This window comes from Notechis scutatus, chromosome 4 (assembly GCF_049901735.1).
Source record: "Notechis scutatus isolate UNSWTSFEM ecotype Mainland chromosome 4, rNotScu1.2, whole genome shotgun sequence".
Lineage (NCBI taxonomy): Eukaryota > Metazoa > Chordata > Lepidosauria > Squamata > Elapidae > Notechis > Notechis scutatus.
Window position 1 is genome coordinate 52,915,819 of NC_142012.1, and position 22,171 is coordinate 52,937,989.

Sequence of the window (22,171 nt, forward strand, 5' to 3'; positions counted from 1 at the left end):
TCAAAAGGCGTAAATCTTGCGTGTCTTTTTTTCTTTCTTTCTTTCTTTGTAGTTCAAGTACTTGAAGAACCTACTTCTGGTCCATGGTGCCTGGAATTACAGTAGAATTGCTAAATGCATTTTGTATTGCTTTTACAAGAATATTGTCCTTTATATTATTGAGGTAAGAATGGCTTTACACTGGGGAGAAAAAAAACACCACTCAATCTCCCCCCCCCACCCAAAAAAAACACCTTAATTGAAAGGTATGGCTTTAACCATTTCAAACATTACTTCCTATTTTGATTTATGAAACACAATGCAAAGAGAAATTGGCATCCTGTAAGTTTAGTGGCTGCATGACATGCATTAATACAAATTAAAGCAAAGCCAGGGAATAAATATAATCATAAAGATGTCTTATTTGTTATTTCAGCAATAATTATTGAGAAACACATCCTAAAATATTTAGTTTCTTAAAACCTCTTTATGGTGCTATATTTAGGATGTATCCTTCTCATTTATTTAAATGACTTAAAACAAATTGCCACTATACATTGATAAATTACGTCCAGTCCTATTTTCTGGATTGCTGAGAGATGTACATACAGCCTTAAGTTTTGTTCAAAATCATTTGAATTACCCTAACCCTATGACCAAGAATTAGAACATTCCTGAAGATAACAAATGTTAACTGAAAGCATGCAATCAACATATTTTCAGTCATTCATGGAACCTTTTTCAGTAGCTGCTTCTCCATTTCTATAAATTTCTCCCTTTTGTGATTTTTATCCCACTTCTGGAATCACAGTTAAGGGTACGTTATTGGCTAAAACATTTTGCAGTGGCACATATTTAACTTAGACTGGGCATCAATCCTCTTTCCCTGAAAGTTTTTACTAGGAAATACATTGCTTAAATATCTTGGTATTTTTTGCCTAAATACATCGGTATTTTTTGTGGCCTCAAAAAGCCCCAGCTGCCTGCAAAATTTCTTCGCTTGGATTTTATGTTCTGTTTTGCCAACTAAAATCAGTGGGTGACTGAAACTTCAGACAATCTTAGTTTAATTAAGCAACAGGACAGCAGTAGCTTAGTAACTATTATTGCCTCATCTGAGAATTCCAACTTTTTAGCGCATTTTGCTTCTGAGATAGAAGACATTGAAAGTCCCTGAAAGGTTTCGAACGTATATCTGCCAATCACTTAACCTACATTCAACTTTTGCAGCTCATGCAGTGGTTAATAGCTAATGTCAACACTGAATGAATAAATGAATGGACAGAATATGCATGTCTGTAGCAAGGACAACTGCCTGCCCTGAACCTCATTTTTATTGTTCAAGCGTGAGAGCAAGCAACTGACCAAGGATCTTAGACTCCCCATTACAATGCTTGAAACCTAGGAAAATCTGTGTGGCTGCTTATTTCTGCCCCAACTCTCTTTTTCCCCTCTTGGGATTTTGAAAAACATCTTGACCAATATTTAACTCAAATAAGTGATGTCTAGCTACTCTTTACATTTCCATTAAATTGCAAAATTCTACTACAAAACAATGCTAGATTTAAAAAAAATTAAATTACTTGAAATGCTGAACATATAATAATTGCTTATATTTCAGGATTCGTGTACGCATAGCATATACTTCGCGTTTTGCTTAAATGTTTTATATCTTGTGAAATATGTTTATGGACTGTGAGTTCTTTTGTTAAAAGTTAAATGAGTAGATGTGGTGGTGGGGGTTTAGTGTATTGCTGCTATGGTTAACATTAATAGCCATAATGTATAAGTCTAGCAGCTGGGACAGGTTTGTAGGCATTTGATTAAAGTAAAATCAATATTTCATTATATCTATTAAATTCTAACAATTTTCTTTATGTTAATTACTACGTGAGAGGTTGCTTTCAGGCTCTCCTCTCCTTTCCCTCTAATGATTACATATTAGTTAATGATCTGTTTAGAATTCAGTTGTTGAAAGCAAAGCCTATAATTTTTATTTCAAATGTCAGCTCAGTATTATTTTTGTTGTATCTACAGAATCCCTGTTATGCTTTTTAAAAAATACAGCCTTGTAAAAACATTGCCTTATGCGCTGTAATGTTTCATAGTTATCAAAACATTAATCATGGGCAGCTAATTTAATTTGCATAGAAATTTTATGATAGCTGATGAGTATTTTGCACATTCAATTGCATACCTTCAGATATGAAAAACTTGTAACAATCTCGCTGAGAAATGCATTAAATTCAAATAATGTTTTGGGATTTTTTTATCTATTAGTAATTAGAATTAATCTGTTGATTTAACATCTGTAAGGATGGGAATGTACTCTTAAGAAACAAAGGAATTATGTGCTCTGTTGCCTAATAAAAGTTAAATAGATATCATTGTCTTCATTGTCTTTCCTATGATGGAAAGTTTATGTTGTTGCTGTTGTGAACATACTTGGTTAGCAAATATTAGTGATTACAATCCTTCAAGTTGGAAATAGAGTTGGAAAAAAAATGTTCATTATAGTTCAAATTATATAAAACATTCAGATAGAGTCATGCACAGAGATAATGTGGAACCAAAATAATCTATCTAAAACATTGTTTCAGAGCAAATATCATAAAGGCTGTGACCTTATCAGAATTGATTGAAAGTATTTTTTTTAATTATAGGCTGAAGACTCTTCACATGTTTTATTATCTTTTCTGCCATTAAAATTTCCCTCATTTTTAAAAGATTGATTCAAGAAAAGATGGCCTTGAATACATAAAACTGATATTATGTTTAAAACTCTATTCTTCAGATATGGTTTGCATTTGTTAACGGATTTTCTGGACAGATACTGTTTGAAAGATGGTGCATAGGACTTTATAATGTGGTAAGTTTTTATAATTAATTTATTTGACAATGCTAACAGTTTAAATATATTGCATGTTCATTACAAGTTTTTGTATTTGATTTGCGTATTAGATGTTTACAGCTATGCCTCCATTGACGCTTGGAATATTTGAGAGATCCTGCCACAAAGAAAATATGCTAAAATACCCTGAATTATACAAGACATCCCAAAATGCTCTGGATTTCAATTCAAAGGTAGTTGGAAATAATTAGTAATTATTGCATGTACACCTGTTTGATTCTATTTTACAACAATGTGATTAAAATTATTAACATATAAGTTTGATGATAATGGTCCCCTATATCTCAGTAAGTTTCCAGTAACAATATAATCCAATTCTGTCTTGTTTTTTGTTTGTTTTTTTGAGCTAGCTAGTTTTTCCAGAGAAAAGCTGTTCATGAATATGCATAAAATTTTCAGAGGAGAATTTAATGCGGTAAAAAGTAGCGGAAAGGACCTTCAGCAAACAAATCAATCATTCATGTGTATGGAAGCGTTTCTTGTGTTTGCTTTTTGGTTGAGATGTTCTTGGGCTCACACGAACAGTGAATTTTTCATACCAAGAGTAAATTAATAATAATAAATAATTTTCAAATTATTTATCCTGGTTCTTTAAAAAGTTTTTAAAAGCCAGTATGGACAATAGATGCACAATGTCCAAATATTGATGTACTAGCTAGAATTTTACGGGTAATTATAATCTGAATCTGAGAATATATATTTTGCCAATTAAATTAAGTATAATTGATGGTATACACTAAACAAAGTGAAATCTCAGGCGCTGGATCTTTAGCTGGTGTTGGCCTTTGTTCACATTGTTATTATATTATTTTTCTGTACATAATTCTCTTCATTAGGTACCGCATAAGTAAACTTAAAACAAATACATATAGAAAGAACACTTAAATATGGACTAGTGTTGGTGATTTTATTAACACCAATTTAATTAGCATCAATTAATTAACAGAATGATTATACAAGTCATGTTTTAAATTAATGTAGCTGATGTTTTATTTTTTATTTTAGTACCACTTATTTATAGCACTTTAAAACTAATTAGCTGAGTTTCTTAAAATAAATGCTTCCTACATTTTTTTTCTTTACATTCCTTTTTTTTTGTTAAACAAATTAGGGTATAAATAATTGTGCAGGCCTGATAGATTAAAAATAATTTCAGTAATTTACTAACATAGGCTTTCTGCCACAATGTTCTCATTGTCTTTTGTTAATACATATATTTTTGAAAAAGTTCAGTGAATGCAAATTAAGTTACTATATTTCTACAGTGTCCTGTTTAGTTTTGTTTTGCACAGTTATGAATGTGGTCAAATTCCATGAACCACTCAGTTGTAAATGTTTTGATTATATTTTTTTATTTTAGAAACTGATCTTGCTTGTATCTTTCATTGTTTTTAATTTTTAACGGGTTTTACAATTTCAAATGGTCTGTAAAGACAGATATTTTTGGTTTGATATGTGGAAGATTTAGAATTTTCATTGCCCTAAATGCACAGATTCATTGCAATCAAAAGGGTCAGAGTTCAGGGGTTATGAAGAGGTTAAAGGATTAACGTGAGACAATGAGTATTCAGCATAAAAATGAAAAAGCGGTCCTAATTTTCTTGCCCCCCACCTCAGCCTTTTCTCAAATAATATTCTTTTGTCAACGACACAGCAAGGAGAGACAAAGGTTAATGAGTAACACAAAAGTTCAAATATGCAAAGTATTGTGGCATAAATTGGATTGTACAACCTTAGCCAGTTAAATAATATTACAAAGATGTTACAGGCAGAGTAGAAAATTTTTTGAGGCAGAGAACATAATTCTGTTGTTCGAACAATTTCAAGCGATTAATATGTTTATCTTTTAGCACAATAATGATTGCGATTTGTAAAAGTATGTCATACGTTACTACAAAACAACTTTCCTTTTATAGAAATAGTAAAAGTTTTTTCTTACTTACTCTTGACTTCACTCTGTCCATACATAAATACATAAAAACACATAGGCTTCTTATACTTGTTCGATATAATTGTCTTATAATCTTTATTTGTAACAAGTTAATCAGGAAAACTATATAAATAAAAATGTTTCATGTATGTAATTAAACTGCATATATGTGTGTGTGTTTGTGTGTGTGTATAAAATATATATGTTTTTATATATTGTATATTTAATATATAATGTGTATAAAAAGTCAAAATTCATAGAGTTACTTTTACCACAATAACTGTCATGAATGTTTGTTTTCGCTTAGGTTTTCTGGATCCATTGTTTAAATGGCCTCTTTCATTCAGTAATTCTGTTTTGGTTTCCGCTAAAAGCCATCCAGTATGGTAAGTCAATATTTAAAAAATAAAAAAGACTGCATTCACACTAGACATGTACATATTTATTTGCTTGTTTAACAAATTCATACAGACACTCATTAGCCAGACGGAATAATCCAAATAATCCACTCAGAGTGATTATATCTGAATATCATCTGGGAAGATTATATTTCCAAAAGCTGACAAAGGAAAATCAAACATAAAATTGAATCCATAAATGTTCAGCTGGTAGTTGCAGATGTGCATACAATACTCTCCTAAGAGGGATGGAAAACTGAGGGGAGGGGAGAAAGGTAGATATTTATTTTTAGCCCGTCCCTGACCTAGCTCAGCCCCAGAAAGTTGTAACACAGATCCAAATGCATAGAACTATTAATGATTGGCAAGCAACCCCTGTATTCCTCTCCGTAATCTCACAATGTGCAGAAATATACTAAATACATTTATAAGCTAAATATGCTGTTACCTTTTATTAGAAGCAAGGTTGCTAAAATGGAATTCAGGTAGTCTTCAACTTAGAACAGTTCGTTTAGTGACTGAAGTCGCAACGGCACTGGGAAAAAGTGACTTATGACCGTTTAACAAACATCTCACTTAGCAAGATAAATGTTGGGCTCTATTTTGGTCGTAATTCAAGGACTACCGGTTAGACATCCGCTCTTTCTCCTTAACTCCAACTTTAGCTAAGACCCGATTCAAGAATTTTTGATTAAACAGTTGAAGTTTTTAATCTCTTTATAAATTACTTAGGCTGCAGCTTTAATTAATAGGGGCCACTTAAAGAAACATGCCGGCTAGGGAATTCTGGAGTTTGAAAGCCACCCATTCCTAAAGTTGCCAAAGTTGATAAACCCTGGATTCCTTGTTTTCTCTTAACTCTAGATTTCCTTCTTCAATTATTTGCCCTATTATACAAAGGTGCAATGTACATAGAATGTAGTTGCTTACATATTAATATAGCTCAGAGGTCTCCAAATTTGGCTACTTTAAGACTTGTGGACTTCAACTCCCAGAATTCTGGGAGTTGAAGTCCACAAGTCTTAAAGTGGCCAAGTTTGGGGACCCCTGATATAGCTGATGGTTTATTCATTTATAGTAGCTGCCCTTTTTTCTTTCTTGAAGTACCACCAGTCTTGAGATATTTATAGGCAAGAGTGGCTTGGCGAGTTGGCAGCCATACGAACCTAACAAAAGCAAACAAATTGCATGCATGATCTCTTAGCTAACGTTGGCAATGTTGTTATTTTATAGATACTGTGTTTGCCAGTGGTAGAACTTCAGACTACTTACTTTTGGGAAATGCTGTATATACAGTAAGTTCTACTCATGTTACTCCAGCTCGGGCCTTAAACCAGAAACAGCAGTTGGTGCAGCAGTGACCTCGCTGAGTCCTACTTAAGCAGCTTAAGAGCCCCGGTGAGGCAGTACTTAGAATGCAGTATTGCAGGCTAACTCTGCCCGTTGCCAGGAGTTCGATCCTCAAGGTTGGCTCAGCCTTCCATCCTTTTGCATGGACTAGTGTGATAACCCGGGGCACGGCAGAAAGACAACACAGTCACATAAGTAAGAAAAGTCCCTTTAATACCTCCAACTTTGCCCTCAATGTCCAGGTTACCTGTGGCTGGAGAAAAAACTCCCCAAAACAGTGGAGGAAATTCAGTCCGAAAACAAAGTACATACAAACTGTAAATAAAAGTCCACACAAACCACGCTGCAGTAATTAACTGGACAGGGCACGATAAAGAATTGCAGACTTCAAAAGCCAACAAAACATACACAGTTGGGAAGATGCCAGGAACCCCGATAAGCCTCCACGATACCAGATAATTCACAATTTGCTCTCATCAGTTTGCTGTGTGCAGTTTCCTCTTTTATACACTGTGTTCCCAGCTGCAATTAATGAAGGGAATCAGGGCCCTTTCCTCCCCCATAAGCCACGCAACTCATGTTACTCCCTTCTCCGTTCCTCCCTGCGTCCCTGCGTCCTCTCCCTAGGATGAAGAGGGGGTGGGCCTGGGTCTTCCCCTGAACTTTCTCTCCCTTGCTCTACCTTTTCCCTGCTCTGCCCAGCCAGCCTTTGCCTTTCCCCAGTTTCCTCCACAGCCAACGGAGCCAAATTCCCACTCCCTGTCAGCTGCTTGGCCTTCCCCTCTGAATCAGATTCTGACAGGGGCATGACAACTAGGTAGTATGTGAAACCACATACCCTTGTCCTGTATTGCCCAAGAGGTGGGGGGTGGGGCTATTGCTGCAAACCACTATGAAGTGGTATATAAGTCTAGGCGCTTTTGCTGTTGCTAGCTACAATGAAAGGCCAAATGACTTGGTGTCATATTTATATAACAGCAGTCATCTGTTGATCATCTACTTTCAACTCATTATTTGTTGTAATCATTTTCTTTTTCCATACATGGAAAAAAGCAAAACCTCTGGGTTTTCTGCCTCAGATGACACACGGACATTCATTGGTGTGTTTTCTGTGTTTACTCAAGCATCATTGGCAAATGTGCACACACACAGCGATGCACACTCACTCACAAGCTTCAGAATATAAGTAACTTGGGTGCACTATCTGACGGAAAATGCAGAAGCAAGATAGCAATTTCTTAAATTGTGTCTATACAGATGTTAGAATGTTAAACATTTCTTTGATTTTGAAATCGCGTACTTCAATCTGAGTTAAACTTTATCCTCTCCTCTTTTTTTAGTTTGTGGTCATCACTGTGTGCTTAAAAGCTGGATTGGAGACTTCATATTGGACTTTGGTAAGATATATTTAAAATATTGTAATGCAATAAATGATAGCAGTTCATTTCCATTGAGGCAATGCACTGACACTTTTAATTACTATATGTAAGTTACAAAGATACAATCTTTAAAAATATTTTTTACTAACTGAGTTTCTTTCTTTTCTTTTCTTTTTTTCCAGTTTAGTCATATAGCTATATGGGGCAGCATTGTACTCTGGATAGTATTTTTTGGCATCTACTCTTCTTTATGGCCAGTCATTCCTATGGCACCGGATATGTCAGGGGAGGTAATATTTCTTTTAATTAACATACAATTTTGAAAATATGCGTTAACAGTTTTTCTTTCAAGCAGGAGATGATTTAAAACTTGTTAGTATTCTTTTCAACAGTTTAGGAATTCTCCTGGATAAGGTCGTTTTTGACATGCTAGCATTAAAAAAAAATTCAGAAAAGTATTTAATCAGAAACCTGAAGATTCATCTTTAGGGAATGATGATAAAAATATTTTAGAATGTTCAAATAAGAAAATGGTAAGAAAAGAAACCAAGAGCAAGTAACGGTAAGGATAGCTGGCCAAAATAGGGTGAAAAAACATAGTGGGATGGTGAATTCCAGTCCCACCTTAGCCATGAAAGCCACCTGAGTGACCTTGGGCCAGTCACTCTGTCTCAGCCCAACCAACCTCACAGGCTTGTTGTGGGAGGAAAACAGGAGGACAAAGCATGACCCACGCTCGCCCTCCTGAGTGACTTTTAATGTTACGAAGGCAGGATAAAAATCTTAAGCCACAAACAAGAGAAGCCAGTTTGGCGAAAGGGCCACAGCCACTGACCCAAATAAGGGACCTTGGAGTCCTAGTGGACAACCAGCTAAATAGGAGCCAGCCGTGTGCAGCAGCAGCCAAAAAAAGCCCATGCAATCCTAAATTGCATTAAACAGGGATACAATCAAGATCAAGGGAGGTACTAATACCACTCTATAAAGCCTTAGTAAGACCACACAGCTAGAGTACTGCATCCAGTTTTGGTCACCACACTATAAAAAAGATGTTGAGACTCTAGAAAGAGTGCAGAGAAGAGCAACCAGGATGATTAGGGGACTGGAGGCTGAAACATGCGATGAACGGTTGCAGGAACTGGGCCTGGCTCGTCTAGGGAAGAGAAGGACCAGGGGAGACAGGAGAACAGTGTTCCCAATATTTGAGGGGCTGCCACAGAGAGGAGGAGGGGTCAAGCTATTCTCCAAGGCACCCGAAGGCCAGACAAGGAACAATAGATGTAAACTGAAGAAGGAGAGATTCAACCTGGAAATAAGGAGAAATTTCCTGACAGTGAAAGCAATCAACCGATGGAACAAAAGTTGCCTTCAGAAGTTGTGGGAGCTTCATCACTGGAAGCTTTCAAGAAGACCTGGACTGCCATCTGTCAGAAATGGTGTAGGGTCTTCCGCTTGGGCAGGGGGTTGGACTAGATGACCTACAAGGTCCCTTCCAACTCTGATTTTTTGTTACCTGTTAAATGCTTCTTGCGTGTTTCTGAAAAAATCGGTTTTCAACCTATAATAAATTCAGAGGGACCCTTTCCGCCATTAACATCCAACAGGTTCTAACGACCTTCGGCTCAACTGAGGCCGACCCACCGGCAATTGGTATTTCTCCGTCATGTTTGGGGTGGCAGGGCAGGGAACCCAGGCTATTCTTTCAGCAAGGTTGCGTTTGATTTCCCAAGGCCGAAAGGGGGCCGGGGCCAGAAGACTTGGCAGCGGCCGGCCGATGAATTTGTAAATCGCGAAAAGGCAGACGGAGTCCAACCCCAGAACAGACTGTCCCTGTTAGCGGCCATTGTCTCTCCTGGATCCGTTTGCTATATTCCCAGCTGACCCGTCTATGGGCAAGGAGATGTGAAAAGTTAGAGACAAAAATGGTTCTGAGCTGAGCCCAGAGGGAGCTTTCACCCCACCACCTCCCACCCACCCACAAACAGAAAGGAAGGAAATACCTCCGTGGGATTGTGGGTTTCTCTCTCTTCACCCAAAGCACATACAAAGAAGCTTTCTGTCTTTAAATGTGAATGTCAGCTTTACATCTTTTAGGTTTTGGATTAACTCTGCAAAGAGGATGGTGGGGGGGGACAAAAATCTGACAGGCTTTCAAATATGATGCAGAAAAAACGTTTGGGGTTTTGTTGTTTTGTTTTTCCTTCCCCCTTCAATTCAGGTTGCTCATTTGTGAAGCCAAAGGCTGGATTGAGTGAATGTGGGCACCCGTTGTTCCTTCGTTCATCGTTAGCATCACAATGCTCCGAATTAACATCCTGAGACCTACATTATCAATTCTGCTGTTTTCACCAAGCAACTTTTAATACAAGGGGGCTTAGACAAGGGATAGCTCTTTGGTGTTTCCCTAACTTTAAAAAGTCATTAAGAACCATTTAAAAGAAAGAAAGGAAGGAAGGAAGGAAGAAAGAAAGGAATTCTATTTAAATCCCCTCTAACCCAGCTATTTTTTTGCCTTTATGTTTAATTCAGAAATCAGTCGTATTTATCATTTTGGCTTGGCTTGCTACACGTCAGCTCGGCCTTTCTTCTTCAGCACTTACGCAACACCCTTAGAAAAGTAATCGTCCTCTTTTCTTTCACCTGTTATGGATCTAATTCTATGAGCCTCCTTCGCTTCTCTGTGCGCGATAATACTAGGATTAAATTACAGGGAATAGTTTCCATTCCACCTGTAAAGCCACTGCGTCACCGCTCTTTTTTTTTCCTTTTTTTAAAAATTACAATTTACATCTGGGCAAAATAATTTACCCTGTTGTTACTGGATGGAGGGCGAAGGTGCTGATGGCCAGCCGACATTCAGTTGGGTTTAAATGCATTCTCCGAGCACAAAACTGTACCACTGCTAAGCAAGAGGGGCCACTGATTTCACTCCCCTGCCTCATCGTTCCCTGATCCATAGGAAAAAGGGTCCCTTGTCTTGTCTGGAGTGATTTTGGGGGGGCCCCAAGCTGGAGCTCCAGGGGATTAGCAGACCTCCCACTTATTCAGTAGAAGAGTTTAAAAGCTCCCGCATGGAAATGATCTGTTCCCATGATTTTGAACAGATACAATGCCAAAAAAAACCTCACTTCCAAATCCGTTTGTTTTGAGTGTAGTTGGTGTGTACTTCGTACCACACTATCACACTGCGGCCTGAAATTTGCACTGGCCATATGTACATCTGGAGCTAATAAGAAACACAAGGGTGTGTTAATTAGCCCTGGGCTTTTAAATTGCTCAAAATATCTTGAAAATTTCATTCATAAACCTCCACTTTTAGTGAAGGGCTTAATTGGGTTTTCAAATATTATAGTGCTTTCAGGCAATCCGTCTGCTTCTCTGGAGAGTGAATAAAGGATTATGAGAGGTAAATGAAAAACTCCCCAGTTCACCAGCAACTATTTTACAGATTTTACTCAGCATATTTTCTCCTACTGCCCAACATTTTTCAAAGCAGTGGTATCCAACCATAAAAGGATGTAATGATTATTGTTTCCCCCCAAAAAGCATTTAATTATTATTTTAGTTTCTAAAACAGCTCACTGGCCATTGATTCTATTAAAAATGGCAATCCTGAAGAAAATAACAATTCAGACAGTGAAACAATCCATTGCACCAGATGCTCACAAGAGATTTTCTATTGAGTTTTAAAGGCCAGGAGCCATGTAAATTTTTTCAGGAGAAAAAAAATACCTCCAAAAGTAGGCAAGTCTTCTTTTAGCTAAAACCTAAATAAAGCCCTTCTGTGTTGCCTCTGCTTCTGGGACAATCACGCCCCACCAGCCAATGGTCTTCCTCTCCAGGCAATCCTCCCAGTCACAGACAGACTCTCCTGCAGCTAGGAAGAGTTACTTCACTTCTGAATCCCTGGAGAAAATAAAATACATTTTTATGGCTGGGAGCTCATTTTTTAACGTGGGGTCCTTGCTGCATTCTGGGTATGCACCAGATAACATCTTCTGTGCCAGAAGAGAAAAGGGGTTTGCAGAATGGAAGAGGAGGACAGGCTGTAGGGTCCCTGGGGCTTCTCTGCAAACCCCACTTGCTTCTGTCTTTGATGACGTTACCTAACCCAGTTATGAAACTTCATCAAAGCCAAATTAACCAGTGGGGCTTCAGAGAAGAGGGACTGTGGGCCTTCCTTCCCTCTTCCAAACGGTCTGCAAACCCCTTTTTCTTGCTGATGTTTCATGACCCAACTAGGTAACACCATCAGTGGTAGCAAGGAGTGGGATTGGCTGTGTGTGTGTGTGTGTGTGTATGCACACACACACATACACCACTTCTAGCACAGATGATGCTACCTAGGTGGGTTATGAAATGTCTGCAAGAAAACCACCAAGTTCAGAAAACACCAAGGACCCCATGCTTGTCCTCCCCCTTCTGCTCCTCCTCCTCTCCACAAACCCCAACCCTTCCTAGCACTGAATATGTTCCCTAGTTGGGTAATGAAATGTCTGCAAGAAAACAACCAAGTTCACAGAGCACCAAGGACCCCACAGTTTAACCCTGAGCTACAAATATTCCCTTCTATTGTTTTTTTTTTCTACATAGGTGATTAAGCTTTCCACAGATATTTTATTTACCCTCATTGCAAATGTTTCATTGCATGTGTTGTTGTTTTTATAATCTATATATAGGCGGTGATGTTGTTCAGCTCTGGAGTCTTCTGGATGGGTTTATTTAGTATTCCAGTGACAGCACTGATATTTGATGTAGTATATAAAGTGTAAGTATGATCTAATTAATATATGGTCTACCAAATAATTAATCTGTCCATTTGTTAATTACCTAAAATTACAGTGCAGGCTTCACAGCTACTCAGGACAAAATCCCATTAGTTCAACAGGACCTATTCCTAAGTAAATGCATTTAATGATGCAGTATAATTATTGGCGTATCTTCCTAATTAAATACAAGCCCAATTAGATTTACACATGTATAGAGAATTGATTCCTTAGTCTTCTAAATTATGACCTACTTTTGCAGATTGTTCTTCCAGTTGAGATTACTCTTCAGAGGAGAACAACATATATATCATATGTCACAGTTTTATTATATGAAAGTATAAAATATTAAAAGCTGTATGACTACAATGCTTCTTTGGAAAATATTACTCCCCAGTTTCCTAATGGTTAATCTCAAAAATGAATGAATAATCTGAGTTCTCTGTGGGCTCTGTTAGTGTAATTTATATTCTTTCTTAGATTAGATAATGTTATTGTGGGACTGAATTTAACGTTACTGGATTACATTTAATTTTATACTGATATTTGCAGACAGATAAAGGACTTAGAATTTTAAAATGAATTAACTTTTTTTTTTATTATTCTTTTATAGAGTGAAGAGGGCGGCATTTAAGACCTTAGTAGATGAAGTTCAGGAGTTGGAAGCAAAATCACAAGATCCAGGAGCAATTCTGCATGGGAAAAGGTAGAATATGATTATCAGTAATTTCCCCAACCTTGAATATTAGCATTCTATTTATGTGTTTGGTCTGATTTGACCTCATCGCTTGGAGTCTAAAACCAAAGTCATAAAGGTTCTTGAATTAATATTGCTCATAAAATGAACCAAATATTGCCGTAGTTAAGCATTCTCTTCCAATTAATTCAATATCCACTTTAACTAACGATGCAACTAATTCAGCATGCTAAGAGCAACTTGGATTAGCTTGTAGCCTGCCTGTCCTTATTGTATCTAGCCAGTTAAGGGCCCTTATTTCTACTAATAGGTAATTATGATATGTATATGTCAGTGGGCTTGGAGGGGAAGTAGTTGAATCCCTAATCAGAAGAGAAGGAGCTGTTGGAAACAAGGGACTTCAAAAGGCTGCACACAGGATGCATTGTGTGCCTGAAGATTAGCTTCAACTTGGGAGTAGCCCTTTACCCCCCAAATTTAATTTTTTTGTAAAACTTATCAAGTCTTTCTTTCCTCGTACTATTATTTCTTCCCTACCATTATTTCCATGTAGTGTTCTCCCTTTTCTCTTGGCTTCCTCTCCCCGAGTAATTACAGTAACAACAGTGTAGTTACAGAGTAACTATGATATAATGTATTATGATAATAACATAGTTACAGAGTAACTATAATATCTAAGTAGCTACAGAGCACTTAACAGTAATTATTTCATAAGCATATAATTCAAATTTATGTTACTGGTGTGATAGTTTATAATTAAATAAAATCATTTTAATATCTTTAACTCTCCTCCTAACCTTTTACAAGATGATGGTAGACTACAAACTACACTACAAACGCAGTATAGGTATAGTAAAATACCTTGCAGCAGTTAGGGGGTTTCACCTGTGTTTATTTTTATTCTTTTTATTTTTTACAACTTTCAATAGAATAAGAATAGAATAGAACAGAACAGAACAGAACAGAATAGAATAGTAGAAAATAGAATAGAACAGAACAGAACAGAATAGAACAGAATAGAATAATGGAATGAAGAACGGAACGGAATGGAATGGAATGGAATAGAACTCTTTATTGGCCAAGTGTGATTGGACACACAAGGAATTTGTCTTGGTGTAAATGCTCTCAGTATATTTAACAGAAAAGATACATTTGTCAAGAATCATAAGGTATATGGAGTGATGTAAAAGAGGGAAGAAATTGGGAAGGCCTAGAACGAAACTATTGTTAAAGGGTGGAAGAATCTTGAAGCCATGCTGGATATGCAGAATAACAAAGTTGGAAGGGACCTTGGAGGTGTTCTAGTCTCAAGCAAGGGCCCCTACACCACTCTGGACAAATGGCTGTCCAGTCTCTTCTTTAAAACCACCAGTAATAGAGCACCCACAGTTTCTGGAAGCGAGCCATTCCACTGGTTAATTGTTCTCACTCTCAGGAAAACTCTCCTTAATTCTAGGTTGGATCCCTCTTTAATGGTCTCCCACCCGTTGCTTCTTGTCCTGCTTTCAAGTGCTTCAGAGAGAAAATCAATGCCCTCTTTTTCAAGGCAGCCCCTCAAATATTGGAAGATGCTATCATGTGACACACACACCCCAGTCCTTCTCTTTGTTAGATTAGACATTCCCAGCTGCTGCAACCGCTCATCGTATGTTTTAGCCTCCAGCATTCCCCCCCACCATCATGTAATTTGTTTCATTCCTATTAAGTCCAGCAATTTTCAAAGAGACTTGCTCACTCAATGAAGTTTGACTTCCCTTTCTCCATTTTGAGTTGCTTGCATCCTCCCCCTGCCCCCATTCCCAAGCTTCATCCAGAGAATTCAGGAATCCGTCCCTGCGAATTTGACAATAACACGGAGTTTGGTGCAAAAGATATGAAGGGGATGTATCGGCACCAAAGATCCAAAATTACTTCTCCCCCTAGTTTCTTCCTGGATGACCTCCATGACAGCAACCTGACCATCATTAGTTGCAGGCCTTGCTGATTAAGTCCTAACATTCACATGTTTAAGATAACACTAATAAGCTCGATTTATTCCGTTAAATCATCGACCAGAAATGTATTTACATCCTAGTATAAACATACCAAAAGCTTGCTTTTGGTGCCTTAAATTTTGAGGCTAAAATTGAGTTGTAGACCACTGATTTAAAGCATAAAGTAAACAAAAATAATAACCATTTTTCCAGTTACAATACTTACTAAGAGCCTGATCGTTGTGAAATACAGAACTACCGTAGTAACATGAATCTAATGACTTTGACAGTAGGAGCTGAACAAACTTCTCTTGAAGTAACGTGGCCAATAAATAATTCCATTTGCAGCCCCTGAGTAGCTGTATATAGCTAATGTTATATATGTCACACATTAATGTTGAACGTGTGATTGCCGCCATTGTTCATTTCCACTCTTCTGTTCAATATTTGTTATTGCAGTCTGGATTTCTGGCCTAACCCTGCCCAAATTTTAGTGCATTTCATAAATTTTGTCTCTTTTTTTCCCCCTAGCTTAACTGAAAGAGCTCAGCTATTGAAAAACGTCTTTAAGAAAAACCACGTCAACTTATACCGCTCTGAATCTTTGCAACAAAATCTGCTTCGTAAGTATTTGAGGTGTGCTAGAAAGCAACACAAAGTTGAAGGTCAGAAATAACAGCAGAGTCTCCTTATCAGAAAAATGCTGACATGTCAATTAGCTCAGGGGTCCCCAACCACCGGTCCGTGGACCGGTACCGGTCCGTGGAACAAGTCCTACCGGGCGCTGGTTTGCTGGCGCCGCCATCTTTTTGATGAAAAAGTGCCCGGTGAGCTTTTCCGGTAGAAAGCTCACCGGAAGCACTTTTTCATCAAAAAAAGATGGCGGCGCCCAGCTGATGCCGGTACCGGGCCGCGGCATAAAAAAGGTTGGGGATCACTGAATTAGCTCACATATTATTCTAAAGTTTCATCTGCCTGCTGCCCTGTAACTGATTTTCAGCTGGGTTGAAGGTTTAGAAAGTGGGGGGGGGGGGGAGCAAACGGCAAATATTTCAAACAAATAAGCAAATGAAATTTTCAAAAATTCAATTTTTAAAGAAAATTAATTTCCCAATCTATGATTATAACATTAAGGGATTAATTACATAAAAGAGAATAAAGGGTAAATTTAAAAAAAAAAATGAGACGTGCCTTGCCTTCAACAAAAGAATCTCTTGTGAAATCTTTCACTTCTTCTCACCTTCACCTGTCTCACATGGATTCAGAGCATCTCTTTGGAATATTTTCCTGCCGGAGGTGAGGTCGTCCCCCATACTCCTGGTGTTCCAAATCTGGTCCTGGGAGTGGCTGATGGGGTAGAGAGTAGATTCCCTATCCCATGTCGCTGGCCCTATTGGATTTTGATTTCCTATTTCTCTCATTTTAAAATTCACTTTTTTTACTTTTTATTATTCTGTAAGCCATCCAGAATCACTGTGACAGTGAAATGACCCACATATAAATTTAATCAATTAATAAATAAAATATTTTGACCTTCATGAGCAGTTTGAGTGCTCTGGTGATAGCCTAGAGAACTCATTTTGGACTAGATCAGATCTAAAGTGGGTCAAATGTCCTGGCACTTTAATTCCTTCTTGGAATTTGGTATTTAAAAGGATCAAAACTTGAATCAGACTTGTTTTAATCGTGTCACATCAACGATAAATGTTCTTTGGAGTACTGTTTGGAAACTCTGTACTAATGGCTCGCCAAATCTGCTACCCTTTCCTTTTTCTGTGTGAGTCCCTAAGGTTAGCCTGAACAAAATGTTTCTTGGGGCAGGTAGTCCTTGACTTACAATCACAATTGAACCCAACATTTCCGTCGCAAAAGCAAGACAGTTATTAAGTGAGTTTTGCCCCATCTTACAACTTCTCAGAGCCGTGGTGGTGCAGTGATTAGAATGCAGTACTGCAGGCTAATTCTACCGACTGCTGATTGCCAGCAATTTGGCAGTTTGATTCTCACCAGGCTCAAGATTGACGCAGCCTTCCATCCTTCCGAGGTCAGTAAAATGAGGACCCAAAATTGCTGGGGGCAAGAGGCTGACTCTGTAAACCGCTTAGAGAGGGATGGAAAGCACTGTGAAAGCAGTATATCACTCTAAAGGCTATTGCTACAGTAGTTCCTTCTTTCCTTCCCACTGGTTAGAATGCAGCATTGCAGGCTAACTCTGCCCACAACCAGCAGTTCGATCCTGACCAGCTCAAGGTTGACTCAGCTTTCCATCCTGCCGAGCTTGATAAAACAAGGACCCAGATTGTTGGGGGCAAGATGGTGACTCTTTAAACCCGCTCAGAGAGGGCTGAAAAAGCACTGTGAAGCAGGATATAAGTCCAAACGCTATTGCTATTTTTTTTGCCATAATTGTTAAGTGAGTCGGTCGTTGAGTTAGCAACACAGGTGCTAAGTGAATCTGGCTTCCCCGTTGACTTTGCTTTTCATAAGAGGGGATCATATGACCCTGGCAGCGGTCATAAATGTGAGCCAGTTGCCAAGCGTCTGAATTTTGATCCCACAACCATGAGGATGCTGCAACAGTCATAAGTAGTCACAAATCAGGTTTTTTTTTCCCCAGTGCCTGTCAACTCATAAAATATTTCTATGGTCTTTATAGAGTTGCCAACAGAAAGGGAGGGGAAAGCAGTGCAGCAGCTTGGAAACTGAAAGTGCATTCGATACATAGTTTTTCAAAGATAGTAACTAGGTCACTGAAGTTTCTTTTTTTTTTTAATAAAAGTTTTTTATTTTTTGCACATCTCTTCACATGAGCAACATGGTTCCAAATTATAACATTTATGCATAATCATAATTACATTTCCATCTATCTTGTTTAACATCACCTCAAGTCAATATCCATTCCACTAATCTTTAGATAAATTTCCATTTCATATTTCAATTCATTAGTTCAATATCAATATCATTTCATCCACACATATATTTTCAATTCTTTATCCCCTATTATTTTCAGCTTACCACCTATTTTATTTTACATTATACATCATCATTCTTAGCTTTCTTTAGACTGATATATAATATACAATCGAAAAAGAGTAAAAATCAAATGAAACTAATCTATTTAGGATCCACATGGTATATTCCCCCCCCAATCTACATTATATCTTATATTTATTCCAAAGATGTTCATATAACCATTTCATATTTTTCTTTTCTTTTTTCCTCCCTTTATTTCCTGGCAGAAACTGAAGCTTCTGCCGGGCAAATATCTAACTGGATTGATGTCTCTTGGCTATGGATGTGTCCCATTGGAGAATATGAATTAGGATACACCCAGGGGGTGGGGGAGAACCAGGGTCAAGGGTGACAAGCAATTCTATGCCTCAGAGTTGGCTGCACCGAGGCAGTGCCAGACATGTTAACTCCCAATAAATCCTTTGGAAGTTTGGCTCGAGACTCATGATTTAAATGGGGGTAACTGTCAGAATCCTGACAGCTAGCCGCCCCGGAAAATGCAAGAAATGCACAGTCACTGTATGAACCGTTGCAGGTCGAGGACTGCCTGTTCTTTTGTTTCCGCAATGCTTTCAAAACGCTTAAAGAGGGTTAGAGAGCGGTCCCCACTTGTTTCTGGTGTCAACCCAACTCTCTTCACTTCCAGATGGATACGCTTTCTCGCAAGATGAAAATGGAATCGTTTCGCAGTCGGAGGTAATACGAGCCTATGACACAACGAAACAGAGAAGCACCGACGAATGGTGAAGGACCGAAGTCACCAGAGTTCCAGTATTTGCCATATCCAGTCAAATTAATGCATATTTCCTGCGTCTGCCAACATGGTTGAGTAACAAGATTAGGGGCCGTTGTAGGTTGTTCACTCATGTTTCTTGAAGTTCGCGCGTATTGAGTAGACATAAGCACTGTGCAACTATACTCCATAAAACAGCATCCCACAAAATTTTCAAAAGGGGCTTAGATTTTTGTAAACAGATGCCGAGAATTAACCTGCAGCCTTTTCAAACAGCTAATTTACAGTAAAGATGAGTACTGTTCCTGTGTGTAGACAGAGAGAGAGAGAGAAATATTCAATATTGTGAACAACCAGGTTGCTCAGCATGTACTATAGATTGAGAAGCAGAGCCTTTGCCAAGGTGTTATACATGGTGAAATTAAATATAATGAGCCTTTGATTTCCACAAGTGCTAAAGAACCATTTTAATTACCTTAATTCATGTGACAGAAGAAAGACCGCAAAAGCAAGATACTAAGAAGGAATTGGGTTTAAATGAGCTCGTTTTGCCAAAGAAATTCCACATGTCTCCTCCTAGTCCTCATTTGTAGAACCTTAAGTGATTAGCGATAGTTGTCCGGCATCAGAAATTGCATGTTTGATACTCTGTACTTGAAAAGTTTTACAATAATACGAAAACTGGTAGGGTTTGGTTTTGATGCGTTTGATTTCAGATCTGTGGTTCCTTTCACCTTTGGCCTTACAGAAGCCTTTCTTTTTGCGTCCATGCTCTTTTTCACAGAAGGTGTACATTCAGCACAGCATTCATTTTTTCCTCTTGTCAGGAGTGTGTGTGTGTCTTTGAGACTTGTTAGCCTGCTTAAGGGTCCCGGTGTGGTAACATTTGTGTGCGAGGTTCAGGTGTTCCTTTGCCAGCCTCCCCGTGCATATCATCGAGAATTTTCTTTCATTTCTAAAAGAAAAGCAATGGTAGCTTGTTGGGATTGGCAAAGAGACAGAGATGGTGCCTTAACTAAGTTTCCTGTTTCCCAAGCAGGCAAGAACACTGTCAGCCAAGAAAAAGCCAACTGGATTAGTGACTGTTCAGATGTAATTCAAGACCATGGTGCATTGCAACCACCCCACTATGGTTACAGATGTATAGGCCCTATAAAGAAAAGCCAATGCATAATTTTGTAATATTTACAGAAGTCAGAAAGTGATTGTCTTTAGTGGATTGAGGTGGAGGTGCACTTGAAAATACAGATTTTATTTACAGAGCATTTTATATATAAAATAATTTACTATAAAATAATTTACCTTGTTGGTCACGATAATCTGGAAAAAGAAATCAATATTATCAGTTTACTACTATATTATACATTCAGTTTGCACTATCAAAACAATTTATTTGGGGTACTTAATAGATTCTGTTTTACATCCCCAAATTTGATTCAAATTAAAGTATGCAGAGGTTTGAGGATTTAAACTTGTTTAAATGTTTAAATAAAAAGATTTTATTTAAAAACTTGTTTAAATAAAAAGATTTTCTAGCTAGTAATGTAAACTTTCCCTTCTCATTAACTGAAATGTTTTGAGTAAATGTTTTTAAATCTTGTCATTTTGTAAAATCAGAATGAGAAAGCCTATTAAATTGCAGTCATTTTTCCACTCTGCGTGTTAATAGCCATTTCAGTTTATCTATAATATATTTGATATAGACAGTTCCATGTCTAATTTCTGTAACATGTGCAGAAAAGTTATGATAAATTCAGTATTTCTGGGTCACGTTTCTATTCTTAAGTCCATTTTTAAAAACGACTGTGTAATAGAAACACTATTAAATATTGCATATATTTATGAAATATATATATATGATTTAAGTATACAGTCTTTTATACTTACTTCATAATTGCGCTCATAGTATAAAGTACTCTTTCTCTGGCTAAGCAGAAAATAAACCAATAATCATTAAAGCCTGTTACTAAAAAGGACTTTCAATCTTACAGCCTGAAATTGCCTTCAGGAAAGTTATTTCTGGCATGGGTGATTAATACATCAATGAGAGCCAAATAAATTGACCTGCAGTGCACACAAACACCCACACATTCACATTATCAAATATACACAAAATTAAAAGTATCTTTTAAAAACAAACAAAACCAAACCCTGAATTATTGCTTTACATTGATTAATTGTGGCTTGTCCACCACAAAAGATTCCTGAAGCAAATTATTTAATTTAAAAAAAATACTGTAGCATGCTTACAGTACAGTTTTTAGCCGTGTATATTAGGCTCAAAAAAATAAATAAAATCAGATAATAATCGAGCAAAGACTGAATAGCTTCCCATTGGTTGCTTACAGTCTGATGCAGTGGTGTTCAGCCTTCTCAGCATCTTAAGCCTTTGTGGACCCCAGCCTTGGGGAATTCTGGGAGTTGGAAGTCTACAAGTCTTCAGAGTTGCCAAGCTCTTATGGACTCTTGACAGAGGGAATATTTAGATCAGCCCGCAGTGGCAACATACACATAATACGATATATCAGTTGATTTAACCACTCCATTCCCAACAGCATGAAAGGACTGTCTTGCATGCAGTTGACCTAGAGTAATGATCTGCATGCAAAGATGTGTTTCTCCAGCCGTCTTCTCATCTCCTTGGGTGAATCCCGATGAAGGCATAAATCTCATGTATTCAGGAAACGAAATCTTCCCCAACTGCCCAGCCCTTACCAAAATGGTAGACCACATCCACTGCCACTGATTACATATCTTTTTCCTTCTTCTTTTAAACATGCCGTGCTCTTCCAAGATCCCAGGCTTCCGGTTGTTTTTTTTCCCATGTTCCCCCATTTCCTAACTACCTAGGAAAACTTTTTCACACGTGCGATGCGATATTGGCTTAACAGAAACTTATGTTTCAAGGGTGCGCTTTATAAAGTGAATAAGAGGATTGTCTGTCCTGTGCTGTCTTTAAGGGTATAGATTGGATTTAAAGACAAATGACATTTTTTCAGATTTCTAAGAAGCTAAACCCACATAAACTAGAATTGTTGGAACA

The 22,171-nt window shown here is 37.7% G+C and overlaps 1 protein-coding gene across 5 annotated transcripts in view; it reads left to right on the forward strand.

The window, feature by feature from the left end:
- ATP8A1 (ATPase phospholipid transporting 8A1) overlaps positions 1–21,272 on the forward strand; it is a 63,665-nt gene extending 42,393 nt beyond the window's left edge. For all 5 annotated transcript variants that reach the window (XM_026688796.2, XM_087963487.1, XM_026688798.2 and 2 more), the window contains 11 exons: positions 53–163; positions 2,774–2,848; positions 2,941–3,063; positions 5,128–5,206; positions 6,452–6,513; positions 7,909–7,965; positions 8,130–8,237; positions 12,627–12,715; positions 13,327–13,419; positions 15,915–16,006; positions 19,042–21,272. In XM_026688796.2, the coding sequence (XP_026544581.1) occupies positions 53–163; positions 2,774–2,848; positions 2,941–3,063; positions 5,128–5,206; positions 6,452–6,513; positions 7,909–7,965; positions 8,130–8,237; positions 12,627–12,715; positions 13,327–13,419; positions 15,915–16,006; positions 19,042–19,142 (990 nt within the window). In that variant the 3' untranslated portion in view covers positions 19,143–21,272. The remainder of the gene's footprint in view (positions 1–52; positions 164–2,773; positions 2,849–2,940; positions 3,064–5,127; positions 5,207–6,451; positions 6,514–7,908; positions 7,966–8,129; positions 8,238–12,626; positions 12,716–13,326; positions 13,420–15,914; positions 16,007–19,041) is intronic.
- Positions 21,273–22,171: the final 899 nt, after the last annotated feature.